Source organism: Coturnix japonica, chromosome 2 (genome assembly GCF_001577835.2).
Source record: "Coturnix japonica isolate 7356 chromosome 2, Coturnix japonica 2.1, whole genome shotgun sequence".
Lineage (NCBI taxonomy): Eukaryota > Metazoa > Chordata > Aves > Galliformes > Phasianidae > Coturnix > Coturnix japonica.
Genome location: NC_029517.1, coordinates 116,413,778 through 116,437,043, shown reverse-complemented (window position 1 = coordinate 116,437,043; position 23,266 = coordinate 116,413,778). Strand labels below are relative to the sequence as shown.

Here is a 23,266-nt window from a genome sequence, read left to right as displayed (position 1 = left end):
GATAAATGTCACCTGGTTCACCAGTTCAGTAAGCTGCAACTAAAAGGTAGTAGGTTAAAGCTTTGCGACCATTTTCAAGTAACTTGTGGGTGCTTGTTAGCATGGATATAGACAGAGTGCCAGGTGGTGCAACTGACAGTCCACTCTTGTTTTTGTGTTTGAACTTCTAAAACTCTCCTCCCGTTATATCTGATGAGGGTGAGGCAAGAGATATTTGTATCATGCCCCTTTCCTTTTGCACGGTAAATAGCAACCTTACTATGCAGGAGCTATTAGGTCTATCTCTTCTCTAGTCACTTGATCAGATGCTATACCTAAACAAAACTCTTTGTAATTCACAGATCACATGCTGAGTTAAATAATAGAACAAGAAATCTTTATTATAGTTATAGATAACTAAGTAAGCCACTATCTGTGGCTTATTTTCCTCTATATCATGACATGCCTCGTTTCTTAACTGACAGAAAACTAAAATCAAACACAGCTCTGTTGAGCAAGCTGTAAATTGAGGCTGTGAGTTGCTTTATTCATAGAATGTGAATAGTCTTTTGTGCTCTCGGTGGTCTCCAATATCCTTTTTCCCCATGTGAATGAGGCTGGATCCAGACATGGGATTTGCATAGGCTGTGGCCAAACCCGGGAAGTGAACATTGTCTCTGCTGTTGACTGGAGTGAAGCTGGGCAATGCAACCACTCTGCTTCATCTTGACAAGCCACTTAGCTTTCTATTCACTCTCCTCATCTACATAAAGTTGTTAATACTCCTCTGAACATTTTTGAGATGAAGGTCCAGCAGTAAACTCAGGCTTACTCAGCAGGGCAGGAAGATTACTGTCTGTGCTTGTTTTATTTATCATTCCCCTCTCTCTGCCTATGAAAGGTATTGCTGAGTGCACAGAATCCCCGGCTTTCACAGTCTCAAATGCATCCTGGTATAACACATTCTGTATGCTGCTCCAGTGCGATCAGAGGTGGTTCGCTTTTCCTTTGGATTCCGATATAATTAGATACACATGAAAACAGAAAATACTTTAAATTGTTTACATTTTTATGTATCTTTGATATTCTCCACAAACACATCAAGTCCAAATGAACCCACGGTCCACTGTCAACACATCATTTACTTGTTAGAAGTCATGTTCGTGTTCTTCTGAACTGTGATATTTACAGACATTTACATTGTTGGGCCTTTATACACAATGAAGGGAGAAAAGTGCCCAGGAAAGCAGTGACCACTGAAAAGTTACATGCTCTCCTTCCTATTTATCAGTTAGAGTGCTGTTGTCTGGTCTTCCATTCAAGAGAAGTACTGGTCTTGGAAGCTTATATCCATATATAGTTTAAGTGCAGAAATATCTATCCTGCTTAGCTTTGTTTTGAGGGAAGGATATTCTGTAAGAGCATAAGTGAAGAAGAACTTTACTGCAGCAAGATATTTATTCTCTCACTTTCAGAACATGAGAGGTGCTTTTGCTGCTACTTTGCTCCTAACTCTTATACCTGCACGTTGCAATGACCACAAATGGGAATACACATACAAGACAATATAAAAGGGAATTTTGAATTCCAAATTGCAAACTGCAGCTCAGTTTGGGCAGATATTACTTATTTTCTAACATGCTCGCTTCTATTTAGCAATAAGCAAAATACCTGAGGCAATTACTTGAGCATCTTCCCCTTTCATTCCCTCACACCTTGGTCTCCTCCTCAGTTGCAATGACAGAACTGTGAGAGGAGACAAAATGAACTGGGCTGGAGAGATAACTGAAGCTAAAAATAAGTTGTTGACCAATTCTTTTTGGATTTGCTGGGCTGTCTTCATCCCAGGCTGGCTCCGCAGCCTCTCTGGATGCACAGCAAACAGTTGAGCTGACTTGTGGGTGAGGATAAACCCTGGGGATAGAGAGTCTGGTGCCAAAGTTCTGTTTGTCAGGCAGTGCCCTGAGGCTCCGTTAGTTTAGCTGAGCCACTTCAATGGCTCACTGCTGTGGTTGTGGTCTGTTTTACTCCTCCCTACAATGAAAAGGTAAAAAGCTAATTGGTTTTAGCAAGCTAAGAGTTGAAGCTACCAGTTCTGTTAAGATGTCCTGTCCCAAGCTAGCTGTTGGTGCTCAGATAACTGACTATTTAACTTGCTTTGCTGTTAAGCTGATCTTGTTCCTGCTGCGGTTATGCTGTAGTTGATACCAGAGATGGACCAAGGTATGTCAGGCTGTAGTAGCTTTGGGAACTATTAATGTAGGAGGAAAGAACAGCATAGAGCAAACTAGTCCCAACATCTAAGCAGGGGGTTGGGGAGAAAAGCTGCTTTCATATGTCTTTTCTTATGCATGTGAAAAAGAATGTATTTTCTAATATGTTGACTATTTCTGCAATTAACATACGTAAAAATCTTTTCAGGCAGGCCAGAAAGTAAAAAGTAACTAGATTAAGCCAGCAGAAGGGCAGATGCAAGACCCTGAGTTCCTACAAAAAGCATACAAACAAAGCAAATATAAAATGGTACATTAAAAAGGTAATATGGTATCTTAGGAACAATATAAACAGATTAAAAGAGTGAATTTTGGAGCAAAGATGCCAGAGGTTGTGACTGAAATCACAGCATAGTTTTGTGGACTGGTTTGAGCTGCGGGCCCAGGTCTCCCATTTCCCTGTTAGATATTGATCTACCAAATAGAAAAGGAGGTTCCTATCTCTACTATCATTTTAAAATATCCCAAAGGAATAACTCGGATCCCAAGTGTTAGCAAGAACTTTGACTGTGAAGCATGGCCTTCCTCTTGCCAGAACTTGGTGTTCTGGTTTGGCATAAGTTTAGGAAATTAAAATGAAATTCAAACTGCTGGGATAGTCACTCACAGTATAATCTACTGGCTACTTTTATTTCTTCCTCTCACCATGGCTGATAAGCATTCAGAAGACTCAGCTCATCATATTCAGGTCCAAAAAAACAAACAAAAAACCCTCACCTTTCTAAGTCAAGACTGATTGCTTGATTGTCTGAATCAAGCATGGCTATATTGGAGCAGAGAAAGAGGATTAGGAATCTGACGTATTTTCTTTATAACCCCTTTCTTTTCCAATCAGTGGATTTCAAGTGTTTCTATGGTGAATAATTTTAGTTCTCTTTCTGGTGCAGTTCTTGGAGAAGATTCGAGAAGCACAGTTCTATGGATATATGTGTGGCTCTATTCCTGTGTTTGTGACCATACAGAAGCAGGCTGCTCAGTTGACATCTGTGTTGGCAATAAGATTAACTGCTGCATGGAACTGCCTACTGATCAAACCCCAGAGGTCAGCTTTGGAATTAACAGCTTGAGAAGCTGGCAGCTTGATTCTCTTGTAAGTATTACACTGAGTTTGTTTCTGGAATTACTCTTTCTGCAGGAAAACTGTTTTACCTATATACTGTATAAAATGAACCCGATGGGCTAATTCTGATTTGGCTGATTGCCTTTATGCTGTTTCTTCTTGGGGGAAGTTCTTCACTAGGAGAGTGGTGAGGCCCTGGAACAGGCTGCCCAGGGAGGTTGTGGATGCCCCGTCCTTGGAGGTGTTCAAGGCCAGGTTGGACGGGGCCCTGGCCAACCTGATCTAGTAAAGGTGTATGTTTGGTGGCCCAGGCAGGGGGGTTGGAACTACATGATCCTTGAGGTCCCTTCCAACCCGAGTCATTCTGTGATTCTGTGATTCTCTCCAGTGTTTTTTCAGGGTTCCTCAAAGGATGGTGAAGACAACACTCCAGATTTGATTACAGTGATTCAGGCACATGGGAGTGGATAGTTTTATACACAAAACAGGTTAGTTTGTAGTGTTTCCAGGACAGGATCAGAGTACTACTCCAAAGGGTCCCTTTCCGCCTCAGCCCCGGCGGCCTTCACCGCGCGGCCTCCCACCGCCAGGGGGGACTCGCGGCCTCCCCGCCGCCTCTCCGCTCTTCTGTATGCACCGAGGAGCGGCCGAAGCTGGGCAGGTAACGCGGCGCTTTCGGGTCGGAGATCGCGTCCGTCGGGCTGGGGAAGGAGCAGCGGGTGTCGGTGTGTCCGTGTGCGGGCAGAGGGAGCGGTAGGGCTCGCCAGAACCAGGCGGGGCGGGCGGGCGGCCTGCAGGCCGCAGGGCAGCGCTGTGGTTGTGGCACCGCGAGCGCTGAGGTGGGCACTGCCGGGCGGGTGAGGATGCGGAGGCAGAGAGAGGGATCTCAAGAAGTGCCTGAAGTTGTACGTATTCATGATCCGTCTGACCCAGTTTCTGTTCTTGTGCAGTTTATTTCTGAATGCATGCGGCCTTGAAGTCCTCATCTGCAGCCTGGGGACGTGTGACACCCAGTCGACCACAGAGTGAACTGCTAGTGGCTCTGCTGAGGATTCAGGTATGGTGGGATTCTGAGGGTTCTTTCCTCTTCCACTGAGTCTGTTGGTTGCCTCATTCATGATCTCGCTTGTGCTCTGCTTCCAGATACTCCACTTAATGTGGGCATAGTGTATTTTGGAGGGCATCTGTTTATATGCATGTTGTGAAATACAAGAGCCCTGGTGTGTTCAGCTTTCTCTGAAGACCACCCATAGTCACGCTGTCAGTGTAGATGCCAGGCTGACAGGTCGGCTTGAGTGCATGCATCTGTGGCACCAAACTTCAGTTATTGGTTATTATTTTACATTGAGATGCTGCTTTGGCATAAGTCAAAAGGACAGATACTGAAACACTCAGGTTTGTTGTGGTTTGCTTTAGTATTTAGTGATGATGCTAAGAATGTGTAGTACTGAAGAGTTCAAGTTTGTTTGGGTTTGCTTCAGCATTTAAAGGAGATGTCCACTAAGTACGTGGGACCAAAGTTTGGCTCTGATCCCCTGCAGTACCTCACAGAAACCTGTGCTGTAGGACTTGGTCAATTGGAATTTTATCAGTAGAGTACAGGAAGGAAGGGCTGCTTGGAAGAGTACTATAGAGATACAAACTGAAACCTGAAGCTAAGGGAACAGAGCTGTAGTTACAGCAGCCTTACCAGCAGGCAAATCTTTCACATCCAGGTAGCCCAGCTACATCAGCAGAATTTCACATTATAAAATCTGTTAGCGTGTGTAGATAACACATTGTTCAGCATGCTCATGACCTCTTACTGCATCAGATCAGCATAATGGGTTGGGGATAGAGAAATGGCAGCATGTTTTGGGAGAGGCTCCCGATTTATTGTTTTCCCATGGGTGGTCCTGGACACTTGGCCTTTCATCTTTGCCAGACGAGTGCAGAGAGAGCTGTACACCTACGCTTTCTCTGCCTGCATTTGTTTGGGACTGGTTCTACCTGAAGCTGGGTACCTTTTTAGAGGTATACAATCTTTTAAGTCTCATCAGCTTCCACTAAGGATTAAAGACTATTGTTGTAGATTTAGGTGATGTGATTTATAAGGGCTTTCTTGGATTTTTGGGAAGCATTTAATTCCCTGGTAGAGGCTTTTAAGGATCTCAGTCACGGTACAAAGAAGGTTTCTCACATGCAGATAAAATTGAGGTGAAAAATTAGAAAGAGAAATTCATTAGAAAATGAATTGCCAAACTGAGGAAGGGACCTGGATAGTAAAATATAATACAGTGACACAGGGAGTTCAGTGTAGCTGAATACTGTGGTATGATTTAGTTAGGGTAAAAAGAATCCTGAGCCTCTATGAAATTGTGGGCTAAGTTATCTTGAGGCAGAAGTTTTACCAGTATCAGTGGTCTTTTGTTTCTAGGTTCAGCAGAATATAACTGCTGTTGATTAACAGCAATTGAGCTGTCTCTCTCCCAGATGTCGTAGTTATAGTTTCAAAGCCATTTCACTCCCTTCCAACCATTGTCTATTACATTCTTGGTTGGTTCCAGCCTCTGTGCAGACCAGGAGCCAAAGGGTGGCCTTCCTGTCATTCCCCAGGATTGCCAGTTATCCTTGAGCTTGGAGCCTGTTGTTCTGCCCACCTCCAGGCCCTTCAGACACAAACTTATGCAGATGCTGGCACTGCAGGTTTGTTTGTATGGATGAAATTTTGTACTCCGAGCATTCTGAAGTAGCTATTTCTGAAAAACAACGTCAGCAGATATTCATTAGGAATGCAGCCTGAGTAGTGTGACCGTTCCATCTCACCATAACGTATAACATGGTCCAGCATGGCTCAGTTAATTCTTTAAAATCACAGTGTGTTGATAGAGATTTCAACTCCTTGGAAGCTGTGAGTGTATCATTTATCAGTGCTGCTTTGATAAACTGATTTCCCGATTTTCATGACACCAAGCTGGGACGTGGTGTTGATGTGCCCAAGGGCAGGGAGGCCCTCTAAAGGGATATGGATAGGCTGGATCTCTGGGATGAGGTTAATGGGATGAGGTTCAACAAGGCCAAGTGCCGGGTCCTGTACTTTGGCCACATTAACCCCATGCAGCGCTATAGGCCTGGGGATGAGTGGCTGGATGAATGTGAAGAGGAAAGGGACCTGGGGGTGTTGGTCGATGCTCAGCTGAACGTGAGCCGACAGTGTGCCCAGGTGGCCAAGAAGGCCAACAGCATCCTGGCCTGTATAAGAAATAGTGTGTGGCCAGCAGGAGCAGAGAGGTGATCATCCCCCTGTACTCAGCTCTGGTGAGGCCGCATCTTGAATACTGTGTTCAGTTTTGGGCTCCTCACTACAAGATGTCATTGCTTGGCTTACCAGCCTGTGATTTCTGTGATTTTTCTTCTGAGGAAATAAGGAAACACCATAAAATCTAGAAAAGCCAGACTGCGTGGATCCAGGGTTATCCATCACGATGCATAACTTCACTCAGTACACTTGGTGGCAGCATTCTTCTAGATACAAATAGTGCTCGTGCTGTGGATGGTGAGTTGCTCAGTTGGGGTTGGCTTCTTTCCCAACAGACTGCTGCAAGATCTGCAGCAAATTGAAACACGGACCCAAGACATGATGTGTTTGCTGAGGCCGCATGAGGAAGATGTTATTTGTCCTTGATGTTACATTTCCATTTACTGTTAGTGGCAGTTTCTCTGCTGATCACTCCGCTGACACGTGAATTCTAGGTGTGTTTGTCTTAATACTGAGCACCATCAACTGTTGTGCCAGTTGACATCGTGCCATTATTCTGAAGTGACAATTACTTCAGATTTTCTGGATGTTCTTGGGCACAGTGTTGTTTTGCAGAACTGGTAAGTCGTGTAGCAGTGGCTGGGTGATTAATTACAGCTCATCAAGTCCATTCATATTGTGGTGGTGGAGAGCTGGCTCAAACAATGTAGCTCCTTCTTCTGGAGCAGTTTGGTAACTGTTGAACCTAATGAGGCAAAACCATGCAGTTTCTGTGAAATAAAACCATCCACAGTTGGTGCAAATTGAGAAGTTTCAGCAGTAAGAAGACTTGCATTTGGCTCTGCCTTTTGAATTGAGCTGTGACATGAGTGTGGAAGTGTGCCAGCTTCCACGTAGGCTCAGCCTTGTTTTCTGATTCACCTTCAGAAGCAATTTAAAGAGAATCACGCTTCAGATGTTTTTCGAAGTCTACTTAATTAGATCTTCACAGCAGGGTTATTTTCTTTTGTTACTGTTTTTTCTGACTGTGAAATCCTGAGATTTCACTTCAGTCATCCGCTCTTCAGTGCTGAGTTCTCAAATATCGTAGTAACAATAAAATCTGAATGGAAATATTTGCAGTTGCACTTCCTGGTCCCTGTGAATCCTTGTGCTTCCTTTCCTGAGAAGCGGTGAGGGGATTTCTGGTGTTATTATTAGCTTATGTTTAATCACCGTTGTGTGTGTGAAGTGACAGGAAATTCTGGAGGGCTTTACCAGACCTACACATCTGGTATGAAAATATAAACACGAGCTGAATTTAGCAGAGCGTACCACACCGTTTCTCAAATAGCCTATTTTTCTTCCAGTATAATATTCTGTTGTTGATATATGTTAGGCCTTTTTTTATTGAAGAGGTTTAGTCACTCAAACACTACGTTGTAAGCAAGCCACGATCATTTTATCAAGTACAAGTAGAGTTTTGTGCTGTTGAGATGCTGTTAACATGCTGATAATTGGAGGTTTCTGTGTTATTTATGGTCTTACATTAGGGAAGATTTAGTGCAGAAAGTGAAGGTGACAGCCACACCATGCAGAAATTGGGCCTGGTGTTTTTCTGAGCAGGGATTGCACTCCCAGAGTTGAAACGTTCTGATCTCATTTATTATTTGGGTGCAAAGTGGGCAAGAAAATTGAAATCGCTGTCAGCTGGCAGTTCTGGCTTTGCACCCCCAAGGTTTTGTAGCAGACTCACTGAAAATGTAAGCATTTCCTTGCTTTCCATTTAATGTTTTAAGAAATATACTAGTGCCTTAAACAATGCTAACCTTACAAGAAATGTTTTATGCTGTATTTATGTTCAGTTTTGGGCACCTCAGCACAGGAAAGACATGGAGGTACTGGAGCAGGTCCAGAGAAAGGCAACGAGGCTCATGAAGAGTTTGGAGAGTCAGCCCTACAAGGAGAGGCTGAGGAAGCTGGGGCTGTTCTTTACAGAAAGGGTAGTTAGGTACTGGAATAGGCTCCCCAGGGAGGTGGTTGAATCGCCATCCCTGGATGTGTTTAAGAGCTGTTTGGATGTGGTACTCAGGGATATGATTTAGTGTAGGGTTGTTAGAGTTAGGGTTCTGGTTAGGCTGTGGTTGGACTTGATGATCTTCAAGGTCTTTTCCAACCTGGGTAATTCTATGATTCTATGATCAATGAACTTGCTTTTTGCTACTGGAAATAATTGTGGGAAAGTGTGTTCAAGTCAGAGATATACCAACACATGCTTAAAAACATACTTGGAGCCCAGCAGAATGTCCTCTGTCTCAAATCATTCCTTATACAGAGAGAAGCACATAGCAGTTATTCCCAATGCTTTCGCTTCTGCAGCCAAGATAGGGGGAAAAAGTTGTGCATTCCTGCACGGGGAAGCTGGATGTTGTTGGAACATGTAGCAAGGTTTGTCCAAGTAGGAAATGCAAAGGAGAGAAGTTTAATAACCTCAACAGTCCCAATACTGCTAATTAAACCAGCGCGTAAACTTTAGATATAGCCCTGTGGTGGCTTTGATCTTGAGTGTGATGGGGAAGAAATATGGGGAAACTTCATAATTCTCTCATTTTCTTGAGAGTTTATAATTGAATTCTTTGGCTACTGGCTACATTTCCATTCTTGTAGCTGAGTGGGTGCACTAATGTAGAAGAATACCTTGTGTAGATGAGTAAATTGAAGCCTGCATATAGCAGTCTTACAAGGGGTTTGTAGAGTTAACCAGGACACAGCTACACCTTATCCCAAGATGCAGACCTTGATCAAGAGAGAGAGATGCTGTTTCACATGAAACGTCAGTTTCCATTCAGACTTTATCTGCTTGAAATTCTTCTTTTTTTGTTCTTCGTGAAGCATGAATCCACATTGAAGTATATCCTCCTGATGCAGCAAAGGAATTAATCCTTCATCTAATATGAATCTGAAGGGACTAGATTTTGTACTTGCTTGGCTTCAGCGGTGCTTTTCCCACCTTTTCTTGCAGGTTTGTCATCTATTCCAGAGACATTCAGAACCATGTCCTACGTTTTTGTGAACGATTCTTCCCAGACAAACGTGCCGCTGCTGCAGGCTTGTATTGATGGAGATTTTAACTATTCCAAACGCCTGTTAGAGAGTGGTTTTGACCCAAATATTCGTGACAGCCGGGGCCGAACCGGCCTTCATCTTGCTGCAGCCAGAGGAAACGTAGACATCTGTCAACTCTTGCACAAATTTGGTGCTGACCTTCTGGCCACTGATTATCAAGGTAATACAGCCCTTCACCTGTGTGGGCATGTGGATACCATCCAGTTCCTTGTTTCGAATGGACTTAAAATCGATATTTGGTAAGTTGCTTTTTCTGCTTGGCTTTTTGTCGTTAACAGCACGTGTTTTGTAATGTATTAGCGTTCATCTCAGGAATATTTTATACAAATCTGCTGTTTCTGAGATACTGTATTTAGTGCAGTTCAACTTTGTACGATATCACTTAATAAAAGAAGAAAAAAGAAGACAGGAAAACAATAAGAGGCCAGTTCTGCTGATCAAGTGCAACAAGCAAAGCAAATAAAAATAGCAGCTGCTGGTGTGGGCTGCTGTATCTAATTCTGCCTCTGCGATGACACTGCTATCCTGGTTTGGCCAGACAGCAAGGTGTGGGTGGTTGGCACCAAAGAAGAAAATCACATTGACTGCTTTAAGAGGATTTTTTCCACCACAGTGCTTTTGTGTTAATTGTTGCACTGTATAAGACAAAGGAAATACAGTATATGTGTGTGTCAGTTCATTCCCATACTCCTTTGGTGACAATGCTTCTTTTCAGTGTTTTCCCACTCCCTCAAAGTCTGACTCACTCCTTCTTTTAAATATTGTATATTCTTTCCCTCTGGCTTCCAGCAGCTGTCAGATGCCAGTGCTCAGATGCAGGCTCTCAAGCTACAAATAAGTAGCTATTTCATTGCAGTAACTGACTTATTTTGTTTGTGGAACTTTCTGCACTGTAACAATGCATGCAAAACATTTCAAACTTCAGAATGTTTTTGTTTTGTGTCTGTTCCTTTTTCACTTGTCCCCATTGATGCTTTCATCCCAGCAAAAGGAGTTACTGGCAGGACAGATTCTTCAAGGGCTGTAGTTTCTTTTTCTTACTTCCAGCAACTCTGGTGCAAATCCCTAATCTGAAGGCAGCTCCGGTCCTATTCGGTATTACTTTAAAAGTAGCAGAGGGGCCGTCTGGATTTTATTTCATTTTTCCCTTATGTCCTCATACCCATGTGGAAAAAGGAACTATGAAGAAACAGATTGCACAACTTCTTGAAACCATGCTTAACCTCAGACACTGCCGTAAATCTACTCTCTTTTGTTACAACACCTGGAGATTCCAATTAAATTAGAACACTAGAAGTTTTGATTTTATTTGTGGGAAAAGGAGTTGTGCTATTTCAGGCCTAAATACACCGGTATTCTTCCGTAGTCATTTATGGTATCACTTTTATAGATGGGAATTGCTTACAGTCCTGTATAAGAAAATAGTTCTGAGCACTAAGTTTTACACTTGTGTTGTGCTAAGTTGACTTGTATCAAATTCATTTTCTTCTCGTGTCCTTTTGTGGCATTATTTTAGCAATCACCAAGGTGCAACGCCGCTTGTTCTTGCAAAACGGAGGGGTGTAAATAAAGATGTGATCAGACTGCTGGAATCTTTGGAGGAGCAAGAGGTGAAAGGATTTAACAGAGGAGCCCACTCAAAGCTGGAAACGATGCAAACTGCTGAAAGCGAAAGGTATTCACAAAACAAAAAAGAGATACTGGGAGAAATAGTTATGTGTATGGAAAATTCATCTTTATTAGTACGTGTTTGTTGCTTCTAGATTGTTATGATTGTACCCTTTATCACGAAGTCAAAGAGAATAAGGGGGGAAGTGAGAAATGCCAGTAGTACTCACTCACCTACCACACTTCCATTAAGATGGGTTGTCTATATAAAGAAAGGGCAGCAGGCTTTTCATCTCTCTGAACTTGAGGTCTGGTTCTGGGACTGGGCATAACTAACACAGGTTCTGACACAGAAAGAAAGATCTTAGTGGTGCTAAGAAGTGGGACCCAGGCAGCTCAGAGGATAGTTAGGATGGCAATTTTTGATTTGATAGTGTCTCTTTAATGAGCATAGCTTCCTTTCTGTTACTTGACCTTCATCAATGTTACATTGTTTGGTTTGGCAAGGAAGTCAGCAGTTCTCCTTGGGGAGAGGCACAGACATATAAACAGTGCCTTTACCCAGCTTGTTTGTGAACGTATTTAACATGTCTGAAATATATTATATTTAGAGTAACAAATAACAGATGCCTGCGGCAGTAAAAGCAAGTGAGCTTGTATGCTGTTTGCTTTGTAAATAAATAATGTCTTTGTAACAGTTGGCTTTTCAGACTGCCACAGTTTCACTCCTCCCCCTTTGTATTTTTTTTATTCACCATTTAGATGAATTTTGCTTAGGTGAATGACTTCTGTCCTCTTCCCTCCCTCCTCCTTACTTTACCTACCAATCCACTGAAAAATAATGGTTACTTTTCCTGCAATCCGCAACCTTCACTTTTGAGCAACAGTCTCTGATTTCAGACTTCTCTGGTTGTTTTGCAAATGGTTGCTGCTGGTCTGGAAGTAGAGGCCAAAACTTAGATCAAATTTCTATTCTCTTGCTTTGTCAGGAGGCAGAGCACATCTCTGTCTATCAGCACAGGTGACCTCTGCACTGTCTGTTGTGACTGACAGTTATGCCCACAAATACAGCCAGAGGCGAACTTCCATATTATGCTGAAACAGAAAAGAACTGGGCTGTGTGGCATGGACTCCTCTGTAGGATGCTTTGCTGCAATGCTATTTTCACACAGAAGGTGGTGATGCACTGGAACAGGTTGCCCAAGGAGGCTGTGGATGCCCCATCCCTGGAGGCATTCAAGGCCAGGCTGGATGTGGCTCTGGGCAGCCTGGTCTGGTGGTTGGTGACCCTGCACATAGCAGGGGGGTTGAAAATGGATGGTCATTGTGGTCCTTTTCAACCCAGGCCATTCCATGATTCTGTGACTATTGCTTAAGCAGACGTAATTTGTCATAAGAAAAAAACGTCTTGAACACCATTACTTTTAGTTGGGTCGCTACATAAAATATCAACAGCGTTTTCTGTGTCCCCTTTTCTATTCAATGTGATCTTTTCACTTGAATCACACTGCAGCTTTATTTAATCTCTGTGTGGTTATGTATTAACTAGTTCATACTTAGCGAGTAGTTATGTCTTACGCCAGTGGCTGTCTTCTAATAATGTCTTTGTTTTGCTTAGGAAATCATGAGCAAGGAGGATGACTAAATCCTGTAGCTATGGGCAAACTACAGTAGCTTTACAGAAAACTAAATACCCTAGAAGCAAAAAAGGCAAGCTGTTTAATATGCAGTTTCTGAAAGCTTCTGCGCATCACACTGCGATGCTTCAGTAAGCTATGGGAGTTGAGGTTAATTATTCTTCTGTGGCTGTACTACCTCAGAAGAAAGAAAAACATATGAATAGTGTGAAATTTTTCCATGGCGTAATCTTGGAAGAGCAATTAATAAATGAGACCTTTATCTCCAATAGCACAAGTGGTGAACGGTAGCATTTCTACAATTAGTTTTGATTTGGAAATTACTTTTCCATGTAAGGCATTCTGTCATTATCAGTGTAAGAGATACGTAGGAATATGGCAAGTGAAAGCAATTAGAGGAAAGGAAGAAGTGTTTTGCTTTTCTGCTTCCTTTCTGCTTTGATTTCACTACATACGCAGTTTCACTGTTGGCTTTCTGTGCTTGTCAAAGCACAATGCTCTAAACGCCCATGTGTGCAATTTCACTCGAGCGAGGAGGAGTAGGGCTGTACTAATGACTGGAATAAAATGTAAGTGAAATAAAGTGAAAATTCATATAGACCAATTATGAAACCAGCAAAATGGGGAAGGTACAAGAAGCCAATCGGTATTTGAAACAACTCACGTTTTTTCTAAAGCTGATTTGTGGCCGAGATGACTGTAGCATTCTAATTCTTCTCATTTAAAAGTGAGAGTTGCAGTCTCTAATTTGTAGCTTGACAATTTAAGGGAGCTTGATGGATCGGGGGTGGAATGTTTAAACCAACATCAGAGCAACTGCTGAGAATCGTGTGGCAAAAAACACAGCAGTACTAACTGGCCTTGAAAGTCAGAAAGTTTGGGGTTGGTTTATTTTTTTCCAAATGCAGTTTTTGCTGTGGTATTTTTAAGCTAGAGGAGAGGCCTCTCACAAAGAAACACAGAGAGTAATAAAGATCACCACGTAGTTTGGAATCTAAATGGTCATGGTTAGTCGCCATTTCATTTGGCAGAATGTAGTTTTAAGTTGTAGTTTCTGGTTCTGTTAACAAGAGCTGTGCCCCTTGAGCTTTTATCTTATGCTCCATTAAATTCACAAAGCCATGCTTAGTAGGAATTACAAGCATTGACTTTCGAAGGCTTCTTAGGTAGCAAGCCTGCCAACTCAGCGCAGCCGTACAGACAGAAATACTGCTCTCTTTACCCTGCTTAGTAAAATATCCTTTCACTTACCCTAAATTTAGAATGAGGAGTTTTTTCCTGATCTGTTTTGCTTCGATTTAGCAGGGGCAATGCTGTCAATCTGCAGGTGGCTTTAGTTTTTAATTTAGAATGTTTTGGTTGCCCTGAGTAGGATTACTGTCTTACTTAAAGGTGTGTTCTTTTCCTCTGATTTATTTTTAACTTTAATCCTTTGTAGTGCAATGGAAAGCCATTCTCTCCTTAATCCAAACCTACAGCAAGGGGAAGGAGTTCTCTCCAGCTTCCGCACGACGTGGCAAGAGTTTGTGGAAGACCTGGGCTTCTGGAGGGTGCTGCTCCTGATCATTGTCATTGCTCTTCTCTCTCTTGGAATAGCATATTATGTTAGTGGGGTGCTTCCTTTTGTAGAAAATCAGCCCGAGCTGGTGCACTGAAGCAAGTGGAAAGAAGCGCTCTGTGCTTTTCCATGTTGTAATCTTATTTGGAGCTTCTTGGAATTTTTCCCTCGGTGCAGACAGTGGCAGCTGTACATACAGTTTGCTTTTTATACCTACTGTTAACCCCTGTGGAAGAGAGATGAATTCATTTTGAGTAAAACACTAAGTTCTAAAGCATTCCGAAGCTACCTCTGTCATCTTGACTTGGAAGCAAGATGTGGAGATAATCCTCTCTGCTGATAAAATGTTGTGATTAGAAGAGGCTTTTTATAATGAGTATAACGTTCTTGAGCATGAATTGTGTAACCTAGTACACAACCATATTTGATATATATTCTATAAGAGGAGAGGTAAATCTGTTGTTGTATAACATTGTGTGTTTCAGCTGGAAGAAAAAAAGGTTTTAAAAAGCCCTCTACAAATCTGAATAACATATTAATGCATCCTGATACTTAGACAGTACTGAGCTCTGTGTTCATAGTTCTTTTAGTGTCTCCCCACAGTTTCTCATCTGCTAGTTTATAAAAAGACTATAATCAGTTCTGATCTTACTACATCTTCACTGTATAGATCGCTCCTTTATTTATTAGGTTAATATGGTGTTTCTTCCCCAGATAAATTTTATGTTAGTATCTGCTTGAAGTGAATTTTGTAGAACTAAAGCTTTTGCAGTGCTTGAGAAGTAAAATAGTTCAGCCCCTAGGGTGAGGAACTTGCCTTTGTGCTGAAATGTTACAAAGCAGACCTTTCTTTGTAAGGATAGATTGAAAGTGATGTAGGTGTTCTGCTTTGTACATACCAGTTTTGTAAGGCCATCATCTCTGTGAAGCGTGTCATGAAGGGTAACTTCTTTTCCTCCTCAAGGACTACATGGAACCATAGTGTTGTATCATTTTTGTGTTTGCGAAAGGGACTTGATTGATTAGGATTCCTTCCTACCATTACTTTCTGTTTCAGTTGTTTTCAGACTGCACTTACAGGCTTATGAAGAATTTTCTGAGCATGTGGAATAAAAATATTTTAAAAGTTAGTATTTAGGAATATGATATGGAATGATATCCTGTCCCATTCTGTATGTAAGCTGTGAAATCCTTTGTAAGTAACCCAAAGATATGAATCAGTTACATACTCTTTTCTGAAGGTCAGGATGATGCCACGCTGTAGTTGTAGGTTTTCAAGGAAAGCAGATTGTCTCCTTCCAAGCTGGTTAGATATGCAACTCACTTAGTTGCATTCAAAGCCTCCAAAAAATTGAATTCTGTAAACCTAATGGATATATATATATGTATTTACTTTACTACTCCAGAATTGTTGCTAAATAACATCAAACATTTATAAGATTATAAATTGCTGTAAGTATTACTAGAAGTACTTACACTTACAGAAGTACATCCCTCTGTTCTACTACTGTGCATGTTCTCCTTTCTTGTTTATGTGTTTGAGTTATTGTCTTTGAAGAAGAGGGTTATTGTCTTTGTTTTGGTGTGTGACAAGGGCTTCACTAAGATGGGGCCCATTCTAAATTGCATCTTGATCTCATTTCTCAAGCCGGAGGTTAATGAAACAATACTTTCCTAGCAGTTGCAAAACCACAAAAAGGAAAACGTCTTAAAAGGAAACTACCACCAACAGAACAGCATTCTCTTTGTCTGAATATTTCTATTGCAGCGCATCTGTTAACGAACAGAGAAATGTGAAACCATTTCTAAATCACAATTACTTTTCTGGATTACTGCATTTCTGTTAATGGTACAGTGTATCTCGAATAATACTGTTTCAATATATATTCCATGCATAATTTGTAATTGTATTCTCAGTATGGGTGAATGCCACAAATAAATACATGTTGTAAATATGGTTTGGTTTACTATTGCATTAGTGCAGTGGTAATGATGTCACCCTGTTTTAAGGATTTTTATTTTGCATTGATAGGAAGCATTTCAGAAGCTGGGAGATTCTGCTCCTAAGAAATGGAAGCCATGCTGTTGGCTTAAATGAGGTTTTAAAACACATAGTTTCGATTTGCCTGCTTTATTTTCAGTGTTGTTTTTACATTGTGCTGTTTATTACCTAAGATTTCAGGTACTGAAGAAGTCATCTAAAGGCTCTTCAAGACTTAAGACTACCTATAAGACAACCAAGGAGAGCAGGTTTGAGTGTAGTGCCTGCTACTGTCTGAAATATCGACGTGACAGAAATCTGACTGAAAGAGAAGTTTGTTCTGTGCACACTTGCGTTGTTAAAAAAGACAGCTATACCTTTTCTTATAACATTAACTGTTCAGAGACTCATTCTAAAGAATGAATTTGCTTTCTAAACACTGGGTTTCAAGGAATACAGTCCCTCTTTCTTGGAGGAACTGAAAGAGGGATTTAACCCACTTCCTCTTGAAGCTCTTGTCATAGTGAGTTTCACTATGGCAGCATAATGACATTAATTAGTTTAGGTTGTCTGTAGATCAATAAGTTTTCTTTTATTATTTATTATTATATCTAGATATCTTGATCTGCAGACTCCATTTTGATGGGTCCTTTCCAGATCCATGATAAATTCTTGTCTTGAGCTTGTTCTGCCTAAGAAGAAGGAAGTGAGAGAGAAAACAATCATGGAGTGAAGAGGAGTTTTTTTTTCCCCAGTGTCGTAAGATAACTTGGTGAACAAGATAAAGCAGACTGGAGTGTAAAACAGAGACATACAGGCTACTCTGCTCAGGGCTTTCCCTGTATTTGCATTTATTCCATTGCAAGATCATGTCTTACCTCATCCCTCATCTACCATCATGTCATTTTTATCTTCAGGGGCTTCTATTTGCACTCATATTGATACTTCACTTTGTGGAAGGGAACGCTTTGTCTGTTGTGTGACTATCTTGGGTGGGTATTATTTTCAGCTACTGTAGTATAACACATATTTCATTACTAGATGGGGTCTGTCACTGTGAAGTGTATCATCACAAACACTCCTGCAAACTAAAAATAAAAAAGGAGGAGGTAATACTGTTACTTGTATTCAAAATCTACAAGTCTAGCATGTATTCAGAATTAACCTTGAAATTAAGTGCAGCTGAACACCTTCAAGGCTGTGATTGAGTTTCCTCAGGTGGAATTGCCTTACGCTACCTGAAGCTGACTTCTTTGTCAGATGACACGAGTTGATCTGTTTCTGCAGCCCATTGTTTCTGAAGTTGTTCCTGTTTCTGAAGCCAAACTGTCACTTGGTTCGTATTTGAACTGGTGATTTGAATCAGTCTTAAGTGATCTGAGAATTATGTCAGAATGCTTTTCCATCATTCCGTGCTCTTCCCTTTCAACATTAATCCTGATTGATTGATCCCTTGAGATATGCTTTGTGACATTTCATAAGTGATCCACCGCATTACGGAACTTGTTGTAGCCAGTTGTTAACTACGTTTCTCCTCTCGGATGTTGGGGCTTTCTAGAAGAATTCAGATGTCATTGTGGAGTTTCCTAACTCACGGTTCTCTGTGAATGTGGTAAGTGCTGAAATACCCGTGAATCATAAATCTCAACTCTCTGTTAATATAAAATTCATTTCTGGAGACAGTAGAGATAACTCTGCCTGTGCGCTTGCAAGTGGCAGGATGCGTGTGTTGTCTTAAACGTATCTAAGTATTTCAGCTGAGTTAGTGTCTGGCATCTTTCATAGTGCTCTTACAAGTACTTCAAAGGAAGGACACTTTTGAAATACACAGTATTAGGAAATAAACACAAGTAGTTGGTAGTTCTTCAGTATTCGTTACAGGGCAGTGGAGTGTTCCCAGGGTCACGCTGCCACAGGAAATGAAAACTGGAAATCTCAGATTGACTGTGATTGAGTGGCGTAGTTTGCGCTCTTAGCAAGGCACAATTTGCTCTGATGTCGCAGCTGAAGCCTGCAGAGCCCTGAAAAAGTCTCTCTGCCGTTGGTATTTGTTGTTTGTAAGTCATTAAACAACCCATATTTCCCAGTGAGTATAGTGAGGCTAAATTGCTAGTTTCCATTACTGACAAGTAGCAGGAAATCTATTGGAAACTGCTGTAAACTGAAAAGCAACAAATGAGAATTGCTGCTGCAGTCGATGTATGAAGTCACTACTGTGACTTCCAGTGACATGTTGTTTCTGTTTGGGTTTTTAAGCTGCCTTCCGGATAAAGAAATAACGAGGAGATGCTTGGAACAGGATTGGCTGGTAGAATGGTTTGCAGAAATTAGGAAGGAAATGAATGCAGTGAGCCAAGGCAGCAGCAGGGAGGCAGAGCAGCGCGGTGCCTTTATGAATCACTGCTCAGAGACCAATCCCAGTGTCTGTAAGAAGTGTAATAGTGAGCAGTAGCAACCTCTGAGCAAGGAGAAGGATTTCACCCACTTGCAATTGTGCCGTTTCATGGGGGTGCAACCTGAGCTGGCCCTTCTTGACATTCAGTGTCTGTAACGCTGCTATTTCAGACAGCAGCGTGTTTGAATGTGTGCCTGCATTAACAGCTGCTCATGTGCAAGCCCTAGTGGTTCCTCTTACAGAAAAATCCTTCTGCTCTTAGGTTATCAGAGGTAGTTTTACCCAACATTAACGGAATCTCTATGCAAAATCTGAAGTATTTCTGCTGTATTAAATTGTATTTATCTAAATATCAGAAGGCAGGAATGCAGATGAAGGATCAAATACATGCAAAAACATCTCATTTTCTTTTGCCACAGAGAGAAGAATAGATAACATTCTCTTAATGCAAAGCAAGAAAAATAATCAGAATTTATTCTGAACAGTAGAATATGAATTCCCCAGCGTGAGGATTTCTTCAGGTAGCGTTACACACACTTGCAGGTAGGTTTTCTAGTAGAAAAGGTGATGCAGCTTTGCAGTGGCATGAGGGCAGTGACATTTGGAGGTTGTACTGGCTTAACAAAGTGCTCACACTGAAACAAAACCAATTAATAGAGACAGCTGATTTCTCTTTTGATTTGTGAAGTGCCATGTGCTCTTCCCCATATTGTAATTGTCTCCTTGCAGGTTGAATGCCTGGCCTTGTTTGGGTTTGTAGAGATATTTCCAGTCAGAAAATGAAGTAGGTAGATGTCCATAGTTCTAAGCAGGCATGAACAGTTTCTGAAGTGGGCATAAAGGAGAAAGGAGTATCTTACTAACGGAGTATCTTACTAAAGGAGCATCTTACTAAAGGAGCATCTTACTAAAGGAGTATCTTACTAAAGACTTTGTCAGCTTGTTTGAGGACTGCTCAACCCTGCCTGGCGTGTTTGTACAGAACTGGTGGTTTTCCCATTTATGGTGCTGGTTTCAATCCCCGTGTCAGTTGATGAACACCAGTGGATAACGTGGGGCTTGAACCGAAGGCTGTTTTCAAAATCGTTAATTATAGTAGAGGTTTGAGCTTTATTCTTTCTTTCAAACTTCAAGGAACCTTTTTTTTTTTAATCTAATGTTTATTAGAATTACAGCCTGCAAATGTACTCAGATAACGAGCATGTGTGTGCCTATACTTATGCACTCCTGTGCCAAAAGTAGACTTAGGAACAGTAAACAAGGCCTCCAGTGAGATCAGTTTGGGGCAAGTCTAATTTAGGAATTCTGGTTTTTGTCATTTCTCCTCAGATTTCTATTTAATCTGCTGTCAGCTCTGTTTTTATTCATTGCACTGTCTTACTGACCTATTTTCTTGGTCTCCTTCTCCAGTTTTGGGCTATGTAGGTCCCATTACCTGCCTCACCAAGGGGTATTTCTCATTGACCAAGCTCCTCTGTTTTGACACTAAGTGAATTCATTGGTTTCACAATATTAGTCAGTTCTCTTTGGTTTGTAGAGTTACAGAGTTTCACATTTACGAAGTGACTGACTTGCTAGTGTGGTACAACTGGTTGAGTTAAGGACTTTGTCACCTAGTCCAGTCTTTAAATGAAATGCAGTAATGGTTAAGGGAGCTATTGATTTTACCAGCTCCTCCAGAATGTCTCTCAGATGGAGCAAACAATTGGAAGATTAAAGATCTGGCAGTGAAGCTGGAGAGGTATCTATTCCTTGTATTTTCAGGCATTCAGGACCCTGGGAATCGCGTGTTGGGCATATGAAGGCGCTCTGCCAGAAGGCTGAATATTTTCATGGAAGATCTTGATCTTGGCCTTTTGTGTATGTTCTGCAGCTTGGAGGCATAAAGTTTTGAAAGCTCTTCTCTTCTTTCAAGCAACAGGTATGTTTCATTAGAGCAGTTAGTTCCAACTTGCTATCTCCATTGCTTACTGCACTCTCTATCTTACCCAAACTATTGTACACTACAGGTTATCTCCATTTGCTTTGTCTAGTCTGTGCTGGAAGGTCTATGGGATGGAACACGTATATTTTGAAGAGTGGCTTGTGAATTGGCTCCAGTTCACTGCTAGCATTAGTACTCATCTTTTGAATCTGCATTCTCCTGTAATAATGACACAGGAAACTAGCCTTGTTTTCAGTTTTACTTCCATTCCCTAATGATGTACTAGATTCTTTTGGTACCTTCACTAAATCAAACTAAGTTGTATGTAGGCACTGGAACAGCTTCCTCAGGGCAGAGCTCACAGCCCCAAGCAGCCAGAGTTCAAGGAACATTTGGAGAAAGCTCTCAGACATAGAATTGGAATTTTGGGTGGTCCTGAGTAGAGCCAGAGGTTGGACTTGATGATCCATGTTCCTTTAAAATCAAGATGTTCTGTGCTATTAAAAAACGTGCTCCAAAAGTTTACTAACTTGCTCATGATTTAATAATTGTAAGAGAGATCTAGATGAAGATATAAATACACCTTTCCCTTATGACTTATAGGAACAAGCAATTGACTCAGAACACCATTAAACTTCTTAGTAGAGTTGATGGTTGGACTTGATAATCCTGATGGTCTTTTCCAAACTAAATGACTATTTTTGGTGCTCAGCTTTCTGCAGAAAATGCCCCAAATCTGACCTATGGACAAACGGGGCCTGGTTTAGGTTGATGGATCTGAGGAGTTTGTATACTATCTACAAGACTCTTTTATTGGTACAGATCTGACCAGCCCCTGCTCCATATCACAGTATAGTAACCTCTGCATGCTTTTATCAGAGGTCACAGTAACAGCAGACAGGGATGCCTTAGATTTATCACCCCTCTTCTGCTTATGGCTCCATGTGGGCTTATGCTGAGCAAGTAGAGGACACTGCAATAGCCTTCCAGAGGGAACATACAGCACTGGAGATGTTTTCTTTCCATTACAAGGTTTTTGCTAGAGCACAGAAATAATAGTCTCCTGAGGCCAAAACAGATGTTAAGAGATGGGACCCATGTAGTTCCTTATTACTGGCAAGTATTGGTGAGTAGGTTGCTGTTTCACCATAGGTTATGTTTGTCCTTCTCAGCAATGCCCTCACAAGGAGATAAGGTTGCACACCCAGTGAAGCAGTAGGAATGAGAGGAGCTGAAGTCTGTGCTGTGTGGTCTGTTATCTCTGCATGACCAGCCTGGGGTCGCAAACCATATGTGGGAGCCACTAGTGCACAACACAGAGCATATTTTCTTCATGAAAAATGTTATGGGAGTAACTTCCCTTGTTTGGTAGGGTTTTTTTTTGTCAATCTGTTGGCTTTAGATTTTTTTGTAAACAAGGAAGAATTAGGATCTGAGGCTTGAGGCAACTTTGTGGCGTATGAAGGAAGAATGCTGAAAGTCAAGAAGAGTAAGAGGAAAGATTTACAAAAAGAGCTTAACTGCTTCCTTAGAAATTGCAGATGTTTCTGAGGAAAACTGGGCAGACGTGGATGCACTCCAGGCAAGAACAGTTTCAGCGGAAAATGTTTTCGTTTTCATTCTTCCAAACACAGATATGTGAGTGTCATCTTACTGCAGCTCTTGAAATGAGCAAAACATTCCCAGCTTTGTAAGAAGAAGCGTAGAAGAACTGGAGCTTTTCCTCTTGACTAAAACGGGCAAAGATAAGGAACTGAAACGATAAGGTTTTTATCTTGAAAGTTATTTGTAACATCATTTCAGATGTTTATTTGTACTGGGGCTCCGTTTCTGAAATGCTCATGTGTGGCAGAAGTAGTGTCTGGTTCTGACTCGACACACAGAGTAAGTTTAGAATGTCAGGTTCTAAATTAAGTATCAGAATATGTGATTTCCCTGTCTATTTTTTACGTTCGGGTATTATATCAGGAGTCCTTTCAGCTGCTTTACGTTACCCAAAGACAAGTTCAAATAAGGCTCTTCAGTTATTTATTCTCTGCTTTCTGGGTTTTGCTTGCTGGTAATTTTTGTCATTTGAATCTCAGTCTCTCTCTCAGTGCACAAAAGAGATTGCTGTCAGTTCTTACAGCTGAATCTGCCTGCAATCCCTGGTTGGGATTTATCCCATGGCTTAAGTTATGCAAGCATAAATTAGACACAGCCAGAGCAGGGAATGTGGAACAGGCAGCTCACAGCTTCAGCTTCTCTGTGTGTTACAGCCTCTGCTCATCCATTCTGGTTACTGAGAGCACTGTGTCAGGTCAGGCATTTCCTTTCTGCTTGCCTAGGAAAGGAAATGGACTTTTTATGGATGGAAACTCTTTACAGAATGGAAATGAAGTCTTTATTCCTACTACAGAGCCAGATGCCGGGTTGTCTGGTTATAGTATTGTTACATTATCAGCATTTTCTCTCACACTCATCTTGGTTAATGTCTACCTTAAAAGGTTTTTGAAACTGTTGTTCCAT

At 41.5% G+C, this 23,266-nt stretch overlaps 1 protein-coding gene across 3 annotated transcripts; it reads left to right on the top strand.

The window, feature by feature from the left end:
* The first annotated feature begins 3,874 nt into the window (after positions 1 to 3,874).
* ANKRD46 (ankyrin repeat domain 46) lies at positions 3,875 to 16,415 on the top strand. 3 transcript variants are annotated; one of them, XM_015856134.2, is made up of 5 exons: positions 3,875 to 3,973; positions 4,263 to 4,369; positions 9,552 to 9,894; positions 11,172 to 11,330; positions 14,339 to 16,415. In XM_015856134.2, the coding sequence occupies exons 3-5, from the start codon at positions 9,584 to 9,586 to the stop codon at positions 14,553 to 14,555; spliced, it is 687 nt and encodes a 228-aa protein (XP_015711620.1). In that variant the 5' UTR covers positions 3,875 to 3,973; positions 4,263 to 4,369; positions 9,552 to 9,583; the 3' UTR covers positions 14,556 to 16,415. The 3 variants fall into 3 exon arrangements, with proteins under 3 accessions (XP_015711620.1, XP_015711621.1, XP_032298711.1); XM_015856135.2 differs by having other exon boundaries at positions 3,920 to 4,037; XM_032442820.1 differs by lacking the exon at positions 3,875 to 3,973 and adding an exon at positions 4,043 to 4,065.
* Positions 16,416 to 23,266: the final 6,851 nt, after the last annotated feature.

Coding starts and splice junctions, on each gene's coding strand:
- ANKRD46 (XM_015856134.2), top strand. CDS start 9,584: ATGTCCTACGTTTTTGTGAACGATTCTTCCCAGACAAACGTGCCGCTG. Junction 9,895..11,171: donor GGACTTAAAATCGATATTTG/GTAAGTTGCTTT, acceptor GCATTATTTTAG/CAATCACCAAGGTGCAACGC. Junction 11,331..14,338: donor CAAACTGCTGAAAGCGAAAG/GTATTCACAAAA, acceptor AATCCTTTGTAG/TGCAATGGAAAGCCATTCTC.